The sequence below is a fragment of the Drosophila arizonae genome, chromosome 2 (assembly GCF_054131065.1).
Source record: "Drosophila arizonae isolate 15081-1271.41 chromosome 2, UAZ_ARI_1.0, whole genome shotgun sequence".
NCBI lineage: Eukaryota > Metazoa > Arthropoda > Insecta > Diptera > Drosophilidae > Drosophila > Drosophila arizonae.
This window is the reverse complement of record NC_142922.1, coordinates 30,434,965-30,453,983: the sequence shown is the minus strand read 5'-3', so window position 1 is coordinate 30,453,983 and position 19,019 is coordinate 30,434,965. Positions and strand designations below refer to the sequence as shown.

Below are 19,019 nucleotides of genomic sequence, written 5' to 3'. Positions count from 1 at the left end.
TAACAATGAAAAGGTTAGGAAGAGAGAGGTCCTTTTATACTTATTTATATTTAAATCAATCTATTAAGTTGTTCTTAGTTTAGTCCCGAAATTGCCCAATAGTTATTGTTATGCGGCGAAAATGCTATAATTAATTGTTTATTTGTTTTACATTAGTTAGTGAGTCTTATTTATCTTCAATCGAAACGTGTGAGGTGAAAACACTGTAAAGCAAAACCAAATACATTTAATCGATTGCGCTTTAATAAATGCAAATCGATAACTTGCTGTCTCGATGACTCAATAGTATTTTGATACAGCTGGGCAACTTAAGCGAGATTGATGAAAGCCGAATTGGTCTAAAGCCAGATGTTTATAAAATTATTGCTAAATATCGCTGATTTTATAATAAAATAGATAGTAACTATGGGTATGTATTGCATTACGCACTACTAAATGGAATGTGCATGCGAATATTTACCACTGTATGTTTAGTGTGTGGGTGCGATATGAACAGTAATGTTTTTTGGGCAAATGTATCTGAAAATTGCATTGCAATGTACATTTGTAAATGCGTAATTCAATACTCACAATTACAATCAGAAAATAAAAATAAAAAATCTGTTTCTTTAAGGTTGCAATGATGTTGATTCAATTTCAAAATTGGAAAAGGACCTTGCTCTTTTAAAGGAAGAATATAAGAAACTTCAGCGAAGCTATGTAGAATTGGAGCGAAAATATAATGAAGCTATTGTCTCGACTTCAGATCCGGAGTCCACAGGAGAATTTAGCAGTTTTGTATCAAGACTGGCACTGACGACGGCGTCCTTATATGGACGCTCCATATATTCCGATGTGAACATTAAGACCAGTTCCAATGGGACAATAATGCCGGCCCACAAATTCGTACTCCATGCCCGATCGGACAAATGGCGTAACGAGACATTAGCCACTGCCAAGGAATTAGATTGGAGCGACTTGGATGAGGATATAGCCACAGCGTTGCTACGCTGGATTTACACAGATATTATTGATTTGCAGCACGATCGATTGACATTGGGTCTGCTGAGAGTGGCGCATCGTTTTTCCTTACCTGGCTTGCTCGGGCTTTGTGAAAGAGCTCTAGTGGCTTCTGTGGGCGTACGATCTTGTGTCCGATTCTATTGTGTGGCCGAAGAAGTGGGCGCGGCTAGCTTACTTGAGTACTGCTCCGGCATTATATCCACGCACTGGGATGATCTAACTGCACAGGATTTCGAGCACATGTCTGGACCGCTTCTATACAAAATGCTCAAAAACAAAACCAAATATCCCCTACACTCAGCAGTCCGACTTTTGCGCGAAGATGTCGTTTGCTTATGCCTTGCGGAAAATAGTAATTCGGTAAGTGACAAAAAACTCTATGGAAACTGAAAATTTAAGAAACTTTTGCGATATTAGTTTAGCTTATCGCTTTTTAGTTTATACCTAATGTATTTCAAGAGTTTTTTCCTGGAAACACTGTAAATTTATTTTAAATTCTCTCCCTATCAAAACTTATTTAAAAATTCTTTAAAATAGATCATAGATAATCTATAATAGACTCTTGTCAAAATAACGGGAAAGCGCCAAAGGTACAAGGAAAACACATTATTTTTTTTTTTTTTAAGAATATTTGGGGTGTGTTATAGGCTTCGAATTCATCACGGAAAAATTCTTGTCAAAAGTATTACCGGACTTTTACTAACAGTATTTAATTTTTAGTGATTGCTGGTTCCACTTGCAATTTATTGTAGAATTCCGTTTTTACATTCAAAATGTACTTTCGATTTGTAGACTTTGCTATACATTTCAATTAAGAATTTCCCTAGTTGTTAATCAATATCAGCAGAAATATAAAGTGTATAAATCTCTGTAAATGCAAAAAACATAAAAGAAAAAAAAAAAAGAAAAAATTCAGTTACATTGAGTATTTATTCAAGTACCTCTCAAAGGCTTACTCAAGAGTAGTACAATCGTAGCTTTAACAACAGATAAACAAAGATTTGTTTTTAGTTTTGTATACAAGAATATACCATGTTATAAACTTTATCTTCGAATTGTTTGTTAATCTTGATAAAAGACGACTGGGCAGCATTTGTATTATTATTATAATTTTTTTTTTATCACAAAAGGCCATAGCAAATATTTATGTTATGCTCAAATTATCACAACAACTTCTAACTTAAAGCCGAACGCGGTACATTTAAATATATGTATTTGAGTGTGAAATTTCGAATTATATATTATTGAACAGCAAAATAGCGCTGAATAGATAAATGGTCGCGCTTATCAGTTTTCTGTCGGCAGTAAAATAGTTCGCTGAGTTGCACAATTCGCCGCGGCAGTAGCAGTGCATGATTTTCGATCCCGCGAAGTTAGACTGAATTTCCGTGCACTCTTCCTTATATACTTCCTGCACCAAGTGCTCCTGCTCCCATTGCCTATTGCGAAACACCTGCAGAAACAATATAATTATAGTTATTTCATAAATTATACATATATATTTTGACTGTCAATTCACCTGAGTTGTGTTTTTTTGTTGAGCACAACCTCTTGTGATGGTTTCTTGCTTTTGTCCATTTTGAAGGTGCAGCGTTGATATCGTCTTCAAACACATCGTCGAATATGGACACTGGGCAACATAATGTGCAGACTCCTCGAATTTGGAGCACAGTGGGGTAACAATTGTTGCATTATCAACAAAATACTTCTCCACAGTTACTGAGCACTTGTAGCATTGTAAGACTTCTCTCTCTGAACATGTGGCTGTAAAATTTCAATTTTGTGAATATTTTTGATTTATTAATTATAAACTAGATTAGGTTAGCTTAAGTTGAAATAAGTGGTGCAATGTCATTTGTTTTTTATTATTATATATGAATGTTGATTTACTATTTACGAATATTTCGCAACTCGAATCGACGTTATAATTATTATTGATGATGCTCTCAGAAAAGCGTGTGTCAATATAGACCTTCTTAGACGTTATTAAAAGAAAATCTTTCGTAAGAGCTGATATTAATGGAAGATATAGTTTTTCCAACTAAATTCTTAAAATACAAAAGTATGTGATGTTTTGAATTCCATTCCCATACATACGGCAACATTCGTATATCAGTCGGCTTTATGGCTTATGCATGAAAATCCAATTTCTCAAGCGGTAAATGTTCGACATTTCTTTGAAAGTGACAGAATTTACTTATTGATTTTGCGCAATTTAACATACATTGTGCAAAATCAATATGTATATATATATATATACATATTTATATATGTATATATTAGCAGATAAGTCATTCTATGTACTCATCGGCTTCGACACATTTTTTAGGAGACACGCCCAATGAAAAGTGGCCTTAACAGTACGAGCGTCATTGATAAAGTTCTAGAATCAACAATTCATTACTCAAATAGATTAATTTTGAAAAGATTGAGTAAAATCGTTCTTATTCATCAAGTATGTATATACATTTTGAGTGCCCCTATGAATGTAGTAAGCGTATATATGTACATGAGTACTTTCTGATAGATAACGGTCCAATAGTGATGAAAGCATTTCATTACCGAAAAGTTGGCATAATCATTTTGGATGTTTATTTCCTGATCGGGCAATATAAGGAAAGTAATAATAATAATTTACTTTCGAATGAATGAGTTTAATTATTAGGGGCGTAAACCATAAATAGTTAAAGTAAATTTCCCATCTTACAATGAACCTTAAGAGTTTATAAATAGCTTCCATGAGCGCATTAGTAAGATTTGTTGAATCACGGCCGACTCTTTGAATTCATATTGTTTACTTTTGCATGATTTGCTCTTATCTTTAATAACATTTCATAATACATATAAATTCGTACATATAGAAAGCATTGAAATTCCATATAAATATGTGTATATTTAAATACATTTTTACATGAAAAAAAAAAACTCGTTGCTTCGAGAATGACTTTTGAGCTGCTTTGTTTTGCGCTCAATAATTGTATCCTTATCTTTATGCGTTCGGTGTATGGACAGATGCCATTTACTTCCATATTGTATATTGTATATAAATGCTTTGTTTAATGTCCCATCATAATACAGACACACAAGATTTCCTTAAACCTTTTAATATTCATGCCCATCTGCCTTCCTGATTGAGAGACTTGAAATAAAGAACATTCACTCGTGTATACCGCTGTCTGCGTAGTAGATATATATATGTAAATTATGGGGCTGCCTCCAGTGGGTGCGTGGCAAATGAGGAAATGCCCTATCATGCACAGTGATATAGCTGGAGTCATTAAATGAATTACATTTTGACCTACTCTAAAGAGCGGCTCCAAAGATTTTTTTAAAATAGAAATGAGCTATTTAATCAAATCTGTTAAAGCACTCTCAGCGAGTATTCTGCAGTCAGTTTACATCCGGTACTTACTTGTTGATACTTATTGTAAAAATATATGCAAGCATTCAAAAGATTTACTACACTACTACTTATATTAATTTACGAGCTTACGCATTCTACTATTTTAATTATTTTCTTTTCACTATTTTTAATACATGTATCTAAGTGGTACTTAATAATACCAAAAAATACCAACCTAAATCTAAAGCAACAGCAAGTAAAATAACGCCTTGGAACAGGTGGTAAGCAAAGCCATTGTTGCGCGCCTTAACGTCCATCATTATAAATATTTAGTATATGGTATTTAGTAGGTACACTCAGTCATATGTGTTGTGTTGTGACATTGATTTACATACACATGGTCTTCACATATGTACGGTTGTAAATGTATTAGTTCCTGTCACTTTCCTCATATATGATTTAGTTTTAATGCCATTGTGCGTATTTATATGTATGTATTATGTTAGTATATGTTTATACAATAATACATACAAAGTTGATTATAATTTTCTCTTGCAATACACGGCCAACCAAAATGTTGCCCCATTCATTCATACGCATACATACATACGTAGACAGAAATGCGAACAAAAAATAAATAAATCTTAAACAATTGCCGGTATTGGAGAAAGTTTTGCTATTTCGATTTGTGGGTGCAAATGAAGAAACCCATGCACGCTTAATGTGTGTGTGTCGAAATTCACATATATGAAATTATTCTATATTGAATTATAATATTTTCTCCATATTATTTCATTTCTCTGCTAATTTTGTTTAAACATTAGTCATTTGCTTAAAAACAGAACAATATTAATAACACACGACAACGGAGAAAATCTACACCCGCTCCATTGGATGAAAAACTAAAGACTGACGAAAGAGGCTCAAAGCAGAATGCAGAGCGCAAACAAATGGTCACTTTCAGATGCGCAGAGAATTTCTGACGTCACAGTTTCACATCTTTTAGGGCTGCACAAACAACAACAGAGTCTGTATTTAAATCTGTAATAAATTATATAGAAGTTTTAACAAATATAACCACTGAGGAATATCATTTAAATATTAGATTCAATTTATAAGTTGTACATGTAGAGGAATTGACCGACAACGTCAACAAGTAAATCCTGCATTTATATCGCATTTCAGGATGAGCCTGATGTCCTGATCATTTTATATATTATTCTTGCCAAAAAGTAGATCATTCCATATCCTTGAAAATTTTGGTACGAGTCTAATATTATATTTATCATTTATTGCTATAAAGTATAGGTAAAAAGGCAAAAAGTATTTAGGGTACTCAGACTAAGGATACCTTAAATATTGGTGTTTGTGGAATCAGCTACTTTTTTATCTATGTATATTGATAGACGCTTGGTTTTGACTTTAGATTGCAGTGGAATTTTGAAGATATATTGGAAAATATTTGTATATTTTTATCTGAATCACAACGTTCTAGTTTCAAATAATTTTCCTGCTTTTTTGAGGTCTAGAAAAGAATAAGTTCAAAAAAATTGAATTTTTCTAATAAATATTTGTTATATTAACATTATTTTTGAGACAGTCAATTGTCTAGGCTAATTAGATTTATTTAATTCAACTAATTAAAAATAAATAAATTACACACTTTCATTTTGCTTTTGTTTTCTTTCAGTTGCCCGAACTAGTGAATAGTTTGTCTGAACATGGACAGTTACCACTGCAGATGGCATTGTCGGCGAAAAGTGTTCAAATTTCCCAGACTCTGGTAAATAATGGATCTGCAAATGTGAATGCCTACGATGCCAAGGTAAGTTATAAATTAAGTGTAGTAAACCATCTGAATAAATATACTTCGAGCAGGGATCTACGCTTCTTATAGATGCTGTAAAAAAAGCTGATAGTTTTGCAGCAGACTTTTTATTAAATCACAACTGCCTTGTTGATCTAGTGTCCAGGTAATTTGCATAAGAACCTTTGCTAAATATTATAAATTAACCACATACTTTATTTTTTAAGGTCGTCATCCGACACAGCCCTTCATATTGTATGCAGCTATGGCGAAACTAACGAAAATCATGAAAATGTATCCCAGATGATTGATATCGGCAAGAAAATATTACAGCGCAAGGCTAATGTAAACCTTCAAAATAGCCAAGGCCAAACGCCGCTCCATATTGCAATCACATCTCAAAATAAGGCTATGGTGGAGCTATTACTTGATGTGCCCAATATTGACATTAACTTGCGTACCAATGATGAGAAGTGTCCTCTTGAATTGACGTTGATTCCATTTAATAAGGAAAGCGTCAACCTTGCTGCGAAACTCCTGAAGATGGGCGCCAACCCGAATCCATTAAAGTCTGGGACAAATAACAACCTGCTGCAAGTGCTTGCCATGGGTGGAAGAGATTTTGAAGAGGCTGCAATATTTTTGACTGACTTTGCTGACCTTGAGCATCTTAACAACTCTGGCTTTTCTGCCATCCACATCGCTGTCCAAAAGAACATGCCGAATCTTGTGGCTAAGCTTCTTGATGCAGGCGCTGCCCCCAATATACAAACGACTTCCGGCAATATGAAGTCGCCCCTACACATAGCTGTGGAACAAAATGCTCAGGAGATTCTTGAGACGTTTGTTAACTTCAGCAAAAACAATTCTGAAAAAGTCGATTTCAACGGCAGGGATGCTAATGGCGACACGCCTCTAAGCTTATGCTTAGCCCTTAATCGCATTGAATTAGCTCCAATACTTATCGCTGGCGGCGCTGATGTGAATGCGCGTAATGGACAGGACTTGACTTTGTTGCATCAATCTATAATCAGCGGCGACAGCGAGAAAGCCGTTTTTCTGCTGGACCAAGGCGCCGAAATTAACGCACTTACAGGTAAACTATATCATATTACGCAATTTCTTATCTAAGGATTTTAGATTGGTGTAGCCGTCGAAAATTATTAATGCATGTGATCTTTACATTCATATATTTTCTTGTATACTTAGGTGATCAAAAGTCTGTCCTTCAACTGGCTATCGATTCCCACCTGCCCAAGGTTGTTGACGTATTATGCATTAAGGGCGTGGACCTCAGTACCTTGGACAGCTCAAGAGATTCACCTTTATGGACTGCTCTAGAATTGGGATTTGAGGATGTTGCGCAAATTTTAGTTCGCCATGGTGTTGACACCGACTGCTGGAGCCAAGGACCTGAGGGCTGCCAGCAAACGCTGCTGCACCGGGCCATCGATGAAAACAAGGAGGCCACAGCAATGTTTCTCGTTCGCAATCAATGCGACTTAGACTCGCCGCGTCAGCCGGGTCCAAATGATGAGGGTGGCGACGAAGCGCGTGACAAAGCCTCGCCCTTGCATCTCTGCTGTCAATGGGGTCTGACAAAGGTTGTGCAGGCACTTATAGATCACGGCGCCAATGTGAACGCTGTAGACGCTGAAAGCAAAACTCCAGCACACATAGCTATAGAAAACCAGCATGAAGACATTATAAATATCCTGTTGTGCCATCCCGGGATAGATCTGAAGCTGCGGGATAGATCCGGTCTGACGCCTTTTGCGACTGCTCTGGCCATCCGTAATCACAAAGCCGCTCAGCGCATACTCGAGAGGCTGCCAAATGCAGCCGAAATAATGGATAATCGTGGACGCAATTTCCTGCACATGGCTATATTAAAAGATGACCTAGAAAGTGTTCTCTTTTTGTTGGCTATTCAAGTAGATGTCAATTCACGCGTCCACGACGCCTATCAGTCCACTCCACTTCATCTAGCAGCTGCGTCGAAAAACGAAATGATTATACGTAATTTAATACTAGCCGGCGCTCGAATCAACGAACGAGATGCTGTCCAGAAAATGCCGCTTCATATAGCAATCGAGCGTGGAAATCTTGCGGCAGTTTCGGCGATGATCCAAAATAATGCCGATTTCGATGCAACTGATGCTGATGGAAACAATGCCTTGCACCTTGCGGTCCACGGGGGTCAGCTGGCGATAGTCCGAGAGCTGCTGACCGAATCACGCGTAAATGCGGAGGCAACCAATGCGAGGGGCCGCAATCCGTTGCACGAGCTGTGTCGCGTTGGCGAAGACAATTCCGGTGCTGCCATTTGTGAACTGTTTCTTGAGTGCATGCCGAAGTATCCGATTAACGTGCCCGACATGGACGGCAACACACCCCTGCTCCTCTCGTATATGCGAGGACAAGCTCCACTTTGTAAGGTTCTTGTAAAAGCGGGCGCTTGTCTTGGGGCTCAGAACCGAGAGGGAATCAATATTTTCAATTACAAACTAGCGACAGATCAATTGCTGACTAAATTGTTGGACCAACTGCCTCAGGAGTCGCCGTGGGCAGAGTCCGAGCTGTGCCAAGAGTGTGGCTTAAAGTTTTCGCTGACCATAAGAAGGCACCATTGGTAACTAATATTACTATATTGCATATATATACCTCAAATAAATATGTTATTTTTATTTTAACAGGATACACTTCTATTTTATAATATGCAATGTAATTAATATTATTTCTGTATTTTCTTTTCTCTCCAGTCGACACTGTGGAAGAGTTTTGTGTTCCAAGTGTTCCAACAACGATGTACCCATTGTCAAGTTTGGCATTAATAAACCCGTAAGAGTTTGCAAGGTGTGCTTCGATGTACTTCATGGAGGCAGCTAAAATAATGAGCAATAGTTTGTAGTTTGCTTTCGGAATAATGATAAAAAAGTATTTGGTATGTATATTTCTTATAACTAAAATGCACAAGACTGAAATGCACATCCGTATGAATGTTGGTCATCTGTGTATTAAATCAGATGATTGCCTTTTTAGAGATCTATTCATATATGTTAATTGATCAGATTCATCAATTTAGACTTGCCCGAATTTATTTTTGAAATGTGCAAATCTCTAATGAATCATTATGATATTACGTTAAAGCAAATGCCTCTTGGCTTATTATACTTACGAAATAAAATGATTTATTAGTGTGAAATATTATAAAGGGGCTTCGATGTTAAGCAAACGTTATGTTTAATGAAGTTTTCAAACAAAACAAATCGTTGTTAGGGAAAACTGACATCTCGTAACGCTGCACTTATATATTCTTAACTATAAAACAAATTCGGAATACATTAATATTTTTCTATTTTGTTTCTCTGTTTTTCAGATTTAAAAGGCAGTTTATACCAACCGGACTATAAGCATCTTAGAGATATTATATTATATATAATACATTAACGAAAACGATTATTAAATCCTATCTATATGCATACATATACACATACATGTCTATCCTGTATAACTAATATTCTGTTTGTTTCATTACTGAGTCAAGAATTGAAGTTTGTTTCAGCGCACACTGTAAATCATATGTAAATAATAAACAAATTAAAATTGGCATTAATAAATAATAAGAATTCATGTTTTTACAAGAAAAAAAATTGTTTACATTTTACTTGTAATAATATAAAATGTAATAAATGGAATTATTTCTTAATATGTTTATTCCATTTATATTTATTCCACGCTCATATTTATTGTCCATTATTTAGAAGATAGTATATTATTAGACTACATGTCAGGGCCTAACGCAACTAATATACATTTTGGACGATACTTATATAGGCTTGAGATATATATGCTGTATAGTCAAGTAGATTGGTTTGTCTAAAATATCAAGATAATTAGAATACATTTTTTATACACTAACAACATTATTAAAGTGTTTATCCTATAGCCACTGGTCAGACGAAACTGATAATTATATTGCTTATAGGAAAAGACAAGGGAAGTTTGAAAACAGGATTTGAAGTTAGCATAATGAAATCATTCGCTGATGCGATTTCAATTGATATAGATTTTTGCATTTTATTATTAATAAAACTATCATCTGATATATATACAGATATAGAAATCATGCATATTTAAAGAGAAATGCTAGACAGAATAGAAAAGTGGTTGTTGTCAAATCTGTGATTGAATGATGCTCTTTTTTTACACTGGTTCAACTTCTGCGTCTCTCAGATTCAGTTCTTAAACCCGATCATCTACTGAAATTAATACTTTTTGCTTTTATCTTGCTGTACACATGATTATCTGCTCTTCTTTGGTTCTTCGTCTTCCTTCAAGAATACTTACTTCGATGTTCAGGCTTTATAGTGGGAATAATAGAGCTCTTTGGCCACATTAAGAATATATAGTTGTTTGTCGAGCTGTGTGGACTTGAGCTGAAATTCGTAGGTATCTTATCGGGGCTAAAGAGAAGAATATATACAAGAGTTTGAAGGGCATAAATGAGCCTCCAATATTTTAAGAAATATTATTCCTTAAAATACTATATAATCGTTAGCCTATCTTAGATCAATATTCCGATTCTACTCAAATTTTGAAGAGACATCTTATCAGTCATGCCGTCACATATGTGACGTCATGTGAGGTATATACCTCACCTTAGCAAATGAGACGGAGCTGATCATGTGTCTGGTGCAAATGAGAATAATGCACGTGGTATGGATACCGTGGAACACACTTAGTATCGTCAGCTTAACATATTTCAGGTCCTGCTGTGCTTTTAAGACATCCAACATAAAGACAAGTGCAAGTTTGTTATTTGAGAGAAATGCACACTGATTGTGTGTATTGTGCGTGCGCTTAGTGAAGAGAAACTAACACAGCTACAGATATTACAAGCCGATTTTTAAGAGGTGGCACAATCAAAGCACTTTTAAATTGCTACACATTTAAATACTATCATACAGTATAGTCATTATCGAATGACACACAATTTTCTGCACATTCACAAACTATTTCCATCAATAGGCCAATCAAAAGGAGCGCTAAGTATTTAGTTTGTCAATGGATTGACTATATAAATAAGTTAAATTCCATTACTTAGAATCTTCAACAATTTTACTCAAGCGCAGTATATTAGACAATAATACATATGATCATCTTATTGCTTAACTACTTGAGCTTTGAGAAAAGACTGTGTGCAACGCAATGATCCAACTCAGCGACGTAGTCGAACAGCTCCTCCATGCATGTTTCAGTTGTTTTTGAGCGACTGTTCACACGGTCGTTGCATTCCTGATATTTGTTGTATAGACTTTCAATATGGCCCTTAGCCTGACACTTATCCTGCAAAATGCAAATTAATTGTGTTTAGTTTTTAATACATATCAACGACAAAATTTTACTTACTCTAAGTTCGGCTTGCGGGTCAACCAGCTCCGCTTCATCATCATCAGCCCGAACAACGGGAAGTCCGAAAAATTTCCAAAAGGCCATTTTAGATGCTGAAAATTACGTAAGACTTGAAATACAAATCTGACTAGTGACAAATATTTCAAATCAAATATTAGACACTATTAGTATGTGAATGTGTATGAATATAAAATTGAACTTATTAATAGGGAGAGACCGCTGCTTTCCACGATGTTTATGTGCGAATTCGTGAATTATCCGTGAGTGATCAAAAACAAGACCAATTGAAACAGATTATATGAAATTTAAATAAGCGCTAGCGGCAAACTTACAAAAATCAATGAATTAAATTATGAAAAATAAGTTAAAACCTTTTTGTCGATTGACTTGTGATGCAATCAATACGGATATTTTATTAGTGGCGTTGCCATACTATTTAAACGTATTCACATATGTCTATTAAGTGCCAGGCCAGTATTTTTACAACGCCGATGCTATTGACTGTTTGTGTCAACAATTGCTAAAATCAATCTAAATAATCTAATATTTGCTATATTTTGAAACAATAAAAGTGGTTTTCAATAAATAAGAGGATTATATATTTTATAAGAAGAGGAGTGTGCTAAGAACCATAGTTAAATAATAATCGATCAAAATGAATAAAAACATCGATAACATTGATTTTACACCCCTTCGAGGCCTCGTTTTTTCTGTGTATTTTTTATTCGACAGTGTTTTAATACTTCATATGTTGTTATATATCGGGAATTTCATATTCTTTTAATGGAATCGCTATAATGCTGATAAAACAGCATTAATTACTACGTTGCATGAATTCGAGGAGGTTCTGTTCGTGGAAATAAAGAAATCGCAAACATTTTTACTTTCCTGTTTATACACACCCGGACGTGCCCGCCGACATAGTCGGTAGTCGTCTTAAACTACTTGCAAAGTAAGTAACAAAAGTAGTCATATTCTTTATATTGACTGTATTTTGAGTGGTCATATTTTAAATATGCCAAAAGCAAATTTGCTGATGTAGCTCTATATCTATTTTGTAAAAGATCCCGTAAACGTGGCCAACTGATATTCTATGGATACCAGCAATAACCATACCTTAATTAATGGCGGAGAATCATCGGGCGAACAGACGCACATCACGATGCAGGGCTATCGTGATGGTAATGTCTTTAATCCTGCGTGCCAAACGAGGATGCATAGGAACTTCAAATTATTAGCGGATCCGCAGTTGTTGAAATGTGGTACCAAGTTATATCGGTATGACGGCGTTGTTCCTGGAGACCCGACGTACCCAACAATAACACCTCGCGATCCACGAAATCCACTTATTCGAATTCGAGCCAAGCCTGTCGAACCTTTAATGCTGGTTGTACCCCGGTAAGGCGCCATTTTTTATTTTGATTTTGGACCTTGATAAATAATAGCATATGACCTATATTTATAGATTTGTGATCGATTCCGATTATGTCGGGCAGCCACCTGCAATTGAAGTTACGGTTGTTAATCTAAATGACAATATCGACAAGCAGTTCCTTTCTAGCCTTCTAGACAAGTGCGGGCCCACGGATGAAATAACTATATACCATCATCCAACGACAAACAAGCATTTGGGCATCGCGCGTATTGTCTTTGAAAGCACCAAAGGAGCACGACAGTTTGTCGAAAAGTATAACCAGAAATCAGTGATGGGAAAGGTAATGGATTCAAAGTGATTTTATAGTTTGTTGAGGGTGTGCAGCAGTTAGCTGTCTGCAGCTATTTATATAGTGAACAATCATATTCATTTTCGTATGTTACAGATATTAAACGTATTCTGCGATCCTTTTGGTGCCGTTCTAAAGAAAACAATTGATAATATTACAAATCCTGTTGCACCTCGACCATTGGCACCGATCACACCTCATTCGACAACAACGCATATTTCGGTAAATGAACATTTTCATGAATACACAGAAAAGGAAGATCCACATTTAGTTTCTGGAAGTGGTTATAACGCTTATTACAAGAGTTCCGCGTATGGCGAAGTGGAAAGAGATCGGCATAGAGATCGAGATCGTCTTATAAAAGAACGTCCACGACATTCCGTTGAAAGAGGCTATGATCGGGAACGTGGGTCACGTCATAAGTATAGTAGTTCACGTCATGGTCGCCATTATTACTCTCGAGGATCACGGGAGAGGAGTCCGGACATAAGCAGAGATCGTTTATATAGTTCTAGAGACAGAGATCGAGACACAAGGTCATATGATTATTCTCGCTCGAAAGGACGAGATAAATTTCGAGAGCGCAATAGATCAAGAGATCATTCTCGCGATCGGATGAGGGACAGAAGAGATCATCGCTTAAGTTCGTCAAAGGAACGGGATTACCGAGAACGAGATCGTGACAGATCTATGGATATTGATGGTGATCGGAAGGAGCGCATTAGTTCTAAGCACGATATACGCTATGAATGCACTGAAGACGAAAATGGTACCTCATCGGTGTTTCAAAACCAACAATATTATTCTGGCATTCCGGCACCTAACCATATACCGTCTGATTATGGATATAACCATTACAGCTACACTATGAGTGAAAGTGTTCAATCATGGAGCAGCTCCCACCGAAGGTGGCCCGCCCCACAACCAGACTCACAGATTATACCGCCACCACCTCCGCCCCAAGAAGAGGAAGAAAACTGGGACGATCCACAACCTCCACCATCAAAGTCATATTCAAAAGATATCTCACCTTCAACGGAGGCAGTTGGTGTAAAGCAACAACTATCACCAAAACGAGCACAGTCAAGCAAGTCGAATAATAATCTCGAGACAGCTGCCGAATCAGAGACAAACTCAGAGAACGTTGACTTGGACACACGTATTGCACTCATATTTAAAGGCAAGACCTTTGGAAATGCTCCACCTTTTCTGCAAATGGATAGCAGTGATTCTGAAACAGAAAAGCCTAAGGTTGATGATATCAATGAGGCAGGGGATTCGAATCATTCAAATAGCAACCAGAACAAGCATGGAACTGATAAAACTCTTTCGGCTTTACAGCAGCAAGGCGCTAGTGATATATCAAGTGATGACGACATTCTGATTAAGAAAGAAATTCCGGTCCCTGTTGAAAAGTCTGAAGCAAATGATAACAATGACGATAACATGTCTTTGTCAAGTTTATCATCACATGAAGAAACGGTAAAAGAACCTGCACATCCGTCAACCCAACTGGCATCAAAAATGATGTTTGCAGGATATACGGATCCCCATGCATCAAATCATAATAATTATTACTATCATCAATCAGCATATGGATATGGTCACTATCCATCTGCCATAGCACCGAGCTCCGGATTGACCGGAAAGTACTTTTCGAACCCTGCGTATATGCAAGCACCATACCTCCCGGGAGTTGTTTCGGCAGACTCATTCAATTTAGATCCGTACATGCAAACATATGGTTATCAGCATACCCAGCCGGATCAAAATGATGAGGTGAAGCAAAACGTTAAAAAGGTTATGAATATTATTGTTGAAGAACTGAAACAAATCCTTAAACGAGATGTTAACAAACGCATGATTGAAATGACAGCTTTCAAGAATTTTGAGGCTTGGTGGGATGAGCAAACGGCAAAAGCGCGTACAAAACAATTGCCAGCAGTTGCCGAGACCGGTACAACTAATAACATTGCAGCGGAAAAACAAACATTGCAGGAGAAACCGCCCGACATTAATCAATTAATTAATACGCAAAGAGAAATTCCAGACTTTCAGTCCTTCACCAGTATTGGTATACGAGCTGCAATGCCTAAATTGCCATCATTCCGCCGTGTGCCCAAACATCCTAGTCCCGTTCCCGATAAATTGGAACGGGATCTTAGTGACCAAGAAGAAATGGTACAGCGTTCGGATTCAGATAAAGATGATTCAAATTTGAGCAGTTCCGATGCTCAAAATCTTAGCTTAAAACGACGCACCTTGCAAAGGGATATTGGAAAATTACGTCTTACATCAAACAATATACGACTGAAAAGAAAGGGAAGTGCCTCAAGTTTCTTCTCGTCGTCTACGTCGTCGTCTTCCAATAGCGATGGTGAAAATGATGCTGACGATATGGGCAATAGAGCAGAAAATGACAGGAGTAGCGATGATGAAAGCTTTGATGAAGACATCCCACCCAGCAATTTAAGTGAAAGGGACAAGTTTACCAAGAAGCGTAGACGTGACTTGAAAGCTTCCGATGAAAAAATATTAAATGTATATTCGGATTCTGAGGAAGAGAATCAATCAATAAATCGAATTTCGTCAACCAAGCGAAGTCGTTTGAAAAAAATTGACATTTACTCTGATACTGATGAAGATGATGATCAGAAAACAGAGAGTAAAATATTTACGAGCTCTAAGCCTAATCTCATGTCATCCATTCCGTCTGACCTCGAAGACATAAGCAAGGATAGTTGCTTTGACATGGACGAAACGGAAATGGCTTCAACATTTGAAAGAGAATCGAAAACGGATGATAAAATGGAAAGTGAATCCCGCCGATCTCCTACACCTGTTCCGCCACCGGATTACAACGAAGAAACTGTATCAAAGTCTGATGGTTTAGGTACAGCAAAATCTCACTTCGGGTACGATCGTATTTATAGTGATTCGGACGAAGAACGAGAGTATCAGGAGAAGAGACGCCGAAACACAGAATACATGGCTCAAATCGAGCGCGAATTTCTAGAGGAACAACAGAAAAAATCAAGTCAGACAGACAATAAATTAAACGTTGATCTCAATTTGGATATTGATAAAATGTCTAGCTTTGAGATGCCTGACACACCTGATATTACAAAACTGCCTCCAACACCCGGTGCAAAATTATTAGTGGAAGAAGCAAAAATATACAAGAAAAATGTTATAGAAGCTGACGTCGAAGGAAAACACTATTTGAGCACAGTACTGACTGATATTTGTTTGAAAAGTACTAAAAGTACTAATAATCAGTCGATTGAGATTGAAAATACAATTACTGCGAAAACAGACACCGATCTAAAAACGGAAGTGTTTAAAACAGATCAATCTGGCACTCAACAGAATGAGGAAATACGAATTTATAATGGAAAAGAGTCTCCTGTCTCTTCAGACAGTGGATCCAGTCAAGCGTCCCAAGCTAGTCAAGTGGCATTAGAACATTGTTATTCCTTGCCTCCGCAAGCACAAGGTTCATTTGCAACCGGTGCTTCAGCGGACCAATTTGATTCTAAGAATAAAAAAGAGGCGGAAAATATGCAGCTTGCTAGGCCTGGACCGGGAAGGCCTCGCAAGGACTCTGTTCGAGCGCAAAAGAAGAAGAAAGATTTTTCTGTACGACAGGTTAATAAAACGACGAAAATGGAGTCAATGAAGAATACACTTTCAGAATTAGCTCGCCAAACCTCTAACTTTGTTCCGTGTGAAATGTTCAATCCTCGTGATCAAAATGAAGAAATGGTAATCCTATACACTTTCCTGACAAAAGGCATTGATTTGGAGGACATTAAGTACATCAAGATGAGCTATATTGAGCATTTGCAAAAGGAGCCATATGCGTAAGTCAATTATTGTTTAGATTTCAAGCAAACTTCTAATCAACTTTATTGTTTGTAATTTCAGTATGTTTTTGAATAATACTCATTGGGTTAATCACTGCACCACGGACAGAGCGTTCTGGCCGCCGCCTCCCAAAAAACGGCGTAAGGACGACGAGCTCATGAGACACAAAACCGGTTGCGCACGTACTGAGGGCTTTTATAAGTTGGATGTACGCGAGAAGGCTAAACACAAATATCATCATGCTAAGGCAAACATACATGACACTCAAAATGACGATCGATGCGACGAGCCAACGGCATTGACGAACCATCATCATAATAAATTAATATCTAAAATGCAAGGCATTTCTCGTGAGGCTCGATCGAATCAGCGACGTCTTCTGACGGCCTTCGGATCGATGGGCGAGTCCGAGCTGTTGAAATTCAATCAGCTCAAATTCCGTAAAAAACAGCTGAAATTCGCAAAGTCGGCAATTCACGACTGGGGATTATTTGCCATGGAACCTATTGCAGCAGATGAAATGGTTATTGAATATGTTGGGCAAATGATTCGACCAGTAGTTGCAGATTTAAGAGAGACCAAGTATGAAGCGATTGGCATTGGAAGCTCATATTTATTCCGGATCGATATGGAGACTATTATTGATGCAACTAAATGTGGCAATTTGGCAAGATTTATAAATCATAGCTGTAATGTAAGTATAACTAAATTATATCAATGATTAAAGCTCTTGCTAATTTATTGATTCTTAATTCTGTTTGCAGCCAAATTGTTATGCCAAAGTCATTACCATAGAGTCCGAAAAAAAGATTGTTATATATTCAAAACAACCTATTGGTGTTAACGAAGAAATTACTTATGACTACAAATTTCCTTTAGAGGAGGAGAAAATCCCATGTCTATGTGGAGCTCAAGGGTGCAGGGGTACGCTTAACTAAATCAGAGAAGGACTGGCTTTAGATACGCTGCAAAATTACTAAAAATTAATGTTAAAAATTACTTTTATTTTAACACCTTTTGTTATTACAGCGCTTAGAAGAACACAATATTATTTTATGTATTCTGTTACATTTAGTTAGAACATTTTTGTATTTTAAGTAATTTAAAATTAAATATAAACAAGAAATTCGAAGCATTGCATCGCCGCCTGTTTTGAATAATAGACCATAAATTCGTAAGATTTGTCGTTCGTAACGTTTTGATTAATAAAGGTAATATATAACATGTAAATTTGACTAAAAAATGCCTGGTTTTTATATGTTTCATTTTTTAAGAATTGTATCAATAGTCACCAATATTTACCTTAAATATAGTTTCTTTAAAATTTAATTTTAAGCAATATGGAACTCTACTTTATTAAGTATTTATTTTTAATAATAACAGTTCTTTCTGCTATGTATATATAAATAAGTCTACATTGAAGTGTATAATATTAGAATGTGAATAATTGTATAAAGTAAAATGCTAAAAAAGGATGTGCAACGTTTTTAATATATTCATTAAATATTGCAATGAAAATGATATACTTAAAAATCGATTTATTGTATCAAAGTGACTTTTGAAATATGCATGCTCATTACATTGGATATTGGAAAATTCGTCGAATGTGACTATAGGATAGAAACCGATTTTCGACATATACAAATATAGTAATTGAAATCTATGAATTATTGCAGAAATTCATATTTAACGAATTTTATAACTTAGTAGTTCAGATGAAGCAGGTCTGCATAAAAGATATTTATTAAATATTGATAGAGCGATGGAATTGATTAAATATTTTACAAAATCTGTTGGGCAAGTAGATAGAACGGATTCCTGTATGCTTTTCATATATGTATGTAACTCTGCAAACATAAAA

General features: G+C 36.3%; 4 protein-coding genes across 7 annotated transcripts; 2 read left to right on the top strand and 2 right to left on the bottom strand.

Moving 5' to 3' along the window:
• Window positions 1–253: 253 nt before the first annotated feature.
• LOC108621748 (ankyrin repeat and FYVE domain-containing protein 1) lies at window positions 254–9,863 on the top strand. Its single transcript, XM_089461940.1, has 8 exons — window positions 254–409; window positions 614–1,362; window positions 6,036–6,170; window positions 6,224–6,318; window positions 6,380–7,248; window positions 7,362–8,784; window positions 8,915–9,096; window positions 9,532–9,863. The coding sequence occupies exons 1-7, from the start codon at window positions 406–408 to the stop codon at window positions 9,039–9,041; spliced, it is 3,402 nt and encodes a 1,133-aa protein (XP_089318066.1). The 5' UTR covers window positions 254–405; the 3' UTR covers window positions 9,042–9,096; window positions 9,532–9,863.
• LOC108621751 (uncharacterized) lies at window positions 1,914–5,256 on the bottom strand. Of its 2 annotated transcripts, none has more exons than XM_089461944.1 (3): window positions 4,877–5,256; window positions 2,522–2,766; window positions 1,914–2,455 (listed from the first exon to the last, which is right to left on the bottom strand). In XM_089461944.1, exons 1-3 carry the CDS (start codon window positions 4,929–4,931, stop codon window positions 2,237–2,239), a joined length of 519 nt encoding a protein of 172 aa, XP_089318070.1. In that variant the 5' UTR covers window positions 4,932–5,256; the 3' UTR covers window positions 1,914–2,236. The 2 variants fall into 2 exon arrangements, with proteins under 2 accessions (XP_089318070.1, XP_017874728.1); XM_018019239.2 differs by having other exon boundaries at window positions 4,581–5,254.
• A 1,392-nt stretch (window positions 9,864–11,255) lies between the features above and the next one.
• On the bottom strand, window positions 11,256–12,092 carry UQCR-11 (Ubiquinol-cytochrome c reductase 11 kDa subunit). Of its 3 annotated transcripts, none has more exons than XM_018001090.2 (3): window positions 11,939–12,092; window positions 11,565–11,659; window positions 11,256–11,501 (listed from the first exon to the last, which is right to left on the bottom strand). In XM_018001090.2, exons 2-3 carry the CDS (start codon window positions 11,649–11,651, stop codon window positions 11,328–11,330), a joined length of 261 nt encoding a protein of 86 aa, XP_017856579.1. In that variant the 5' UTR covers window positions 11,652–11,659; window positions 11,939–12,092; the 3' UTR covers window positions 11,256–11,327. The 3 variants fall into 3 exon arrangements, with proteins under 3 accessions (XP_017856579.1, XP_017856578.1, XP_089318072.1); XM_018001089.2 differs by having other exon boundaries at window positions 11,900–12,057; XM_089461946.1 differs by lacking the exon at window positions 11,939–12,092 and having other exon boundaries at window positions 11,565–11,682.
• A 158-nt stretch (window positions 12,093–12,250) lies between these two features.
• Set1 (SET domain containing 1) lies at window positions 12,251–18,290 on the top strand. The gene is made up of 6 exons (XM_018000517.2): window positions 12,251–12,519; window positions 12,632–12,965; window positions 13,033–13,282; window positions 13,388–17,154; window positions 17,219–17,852; window positions 17,923–18,290. Exons 2-6 carry the CDS (start codon window positions 12,661–12,663, stop codon window positions 18,094–18,096), a joined length of 5,130 nt encoding a protein of 1,709 aa, XP_017856006.1. The 5' UTR covers window positions 12,251–12,519; window positions 12,632–12,660; the 3' UTR covers window positions 18,097–18,290.
• The last annotated feature ends 729 nt before the right edge of the window (window positions 18,291–19,019 follow it).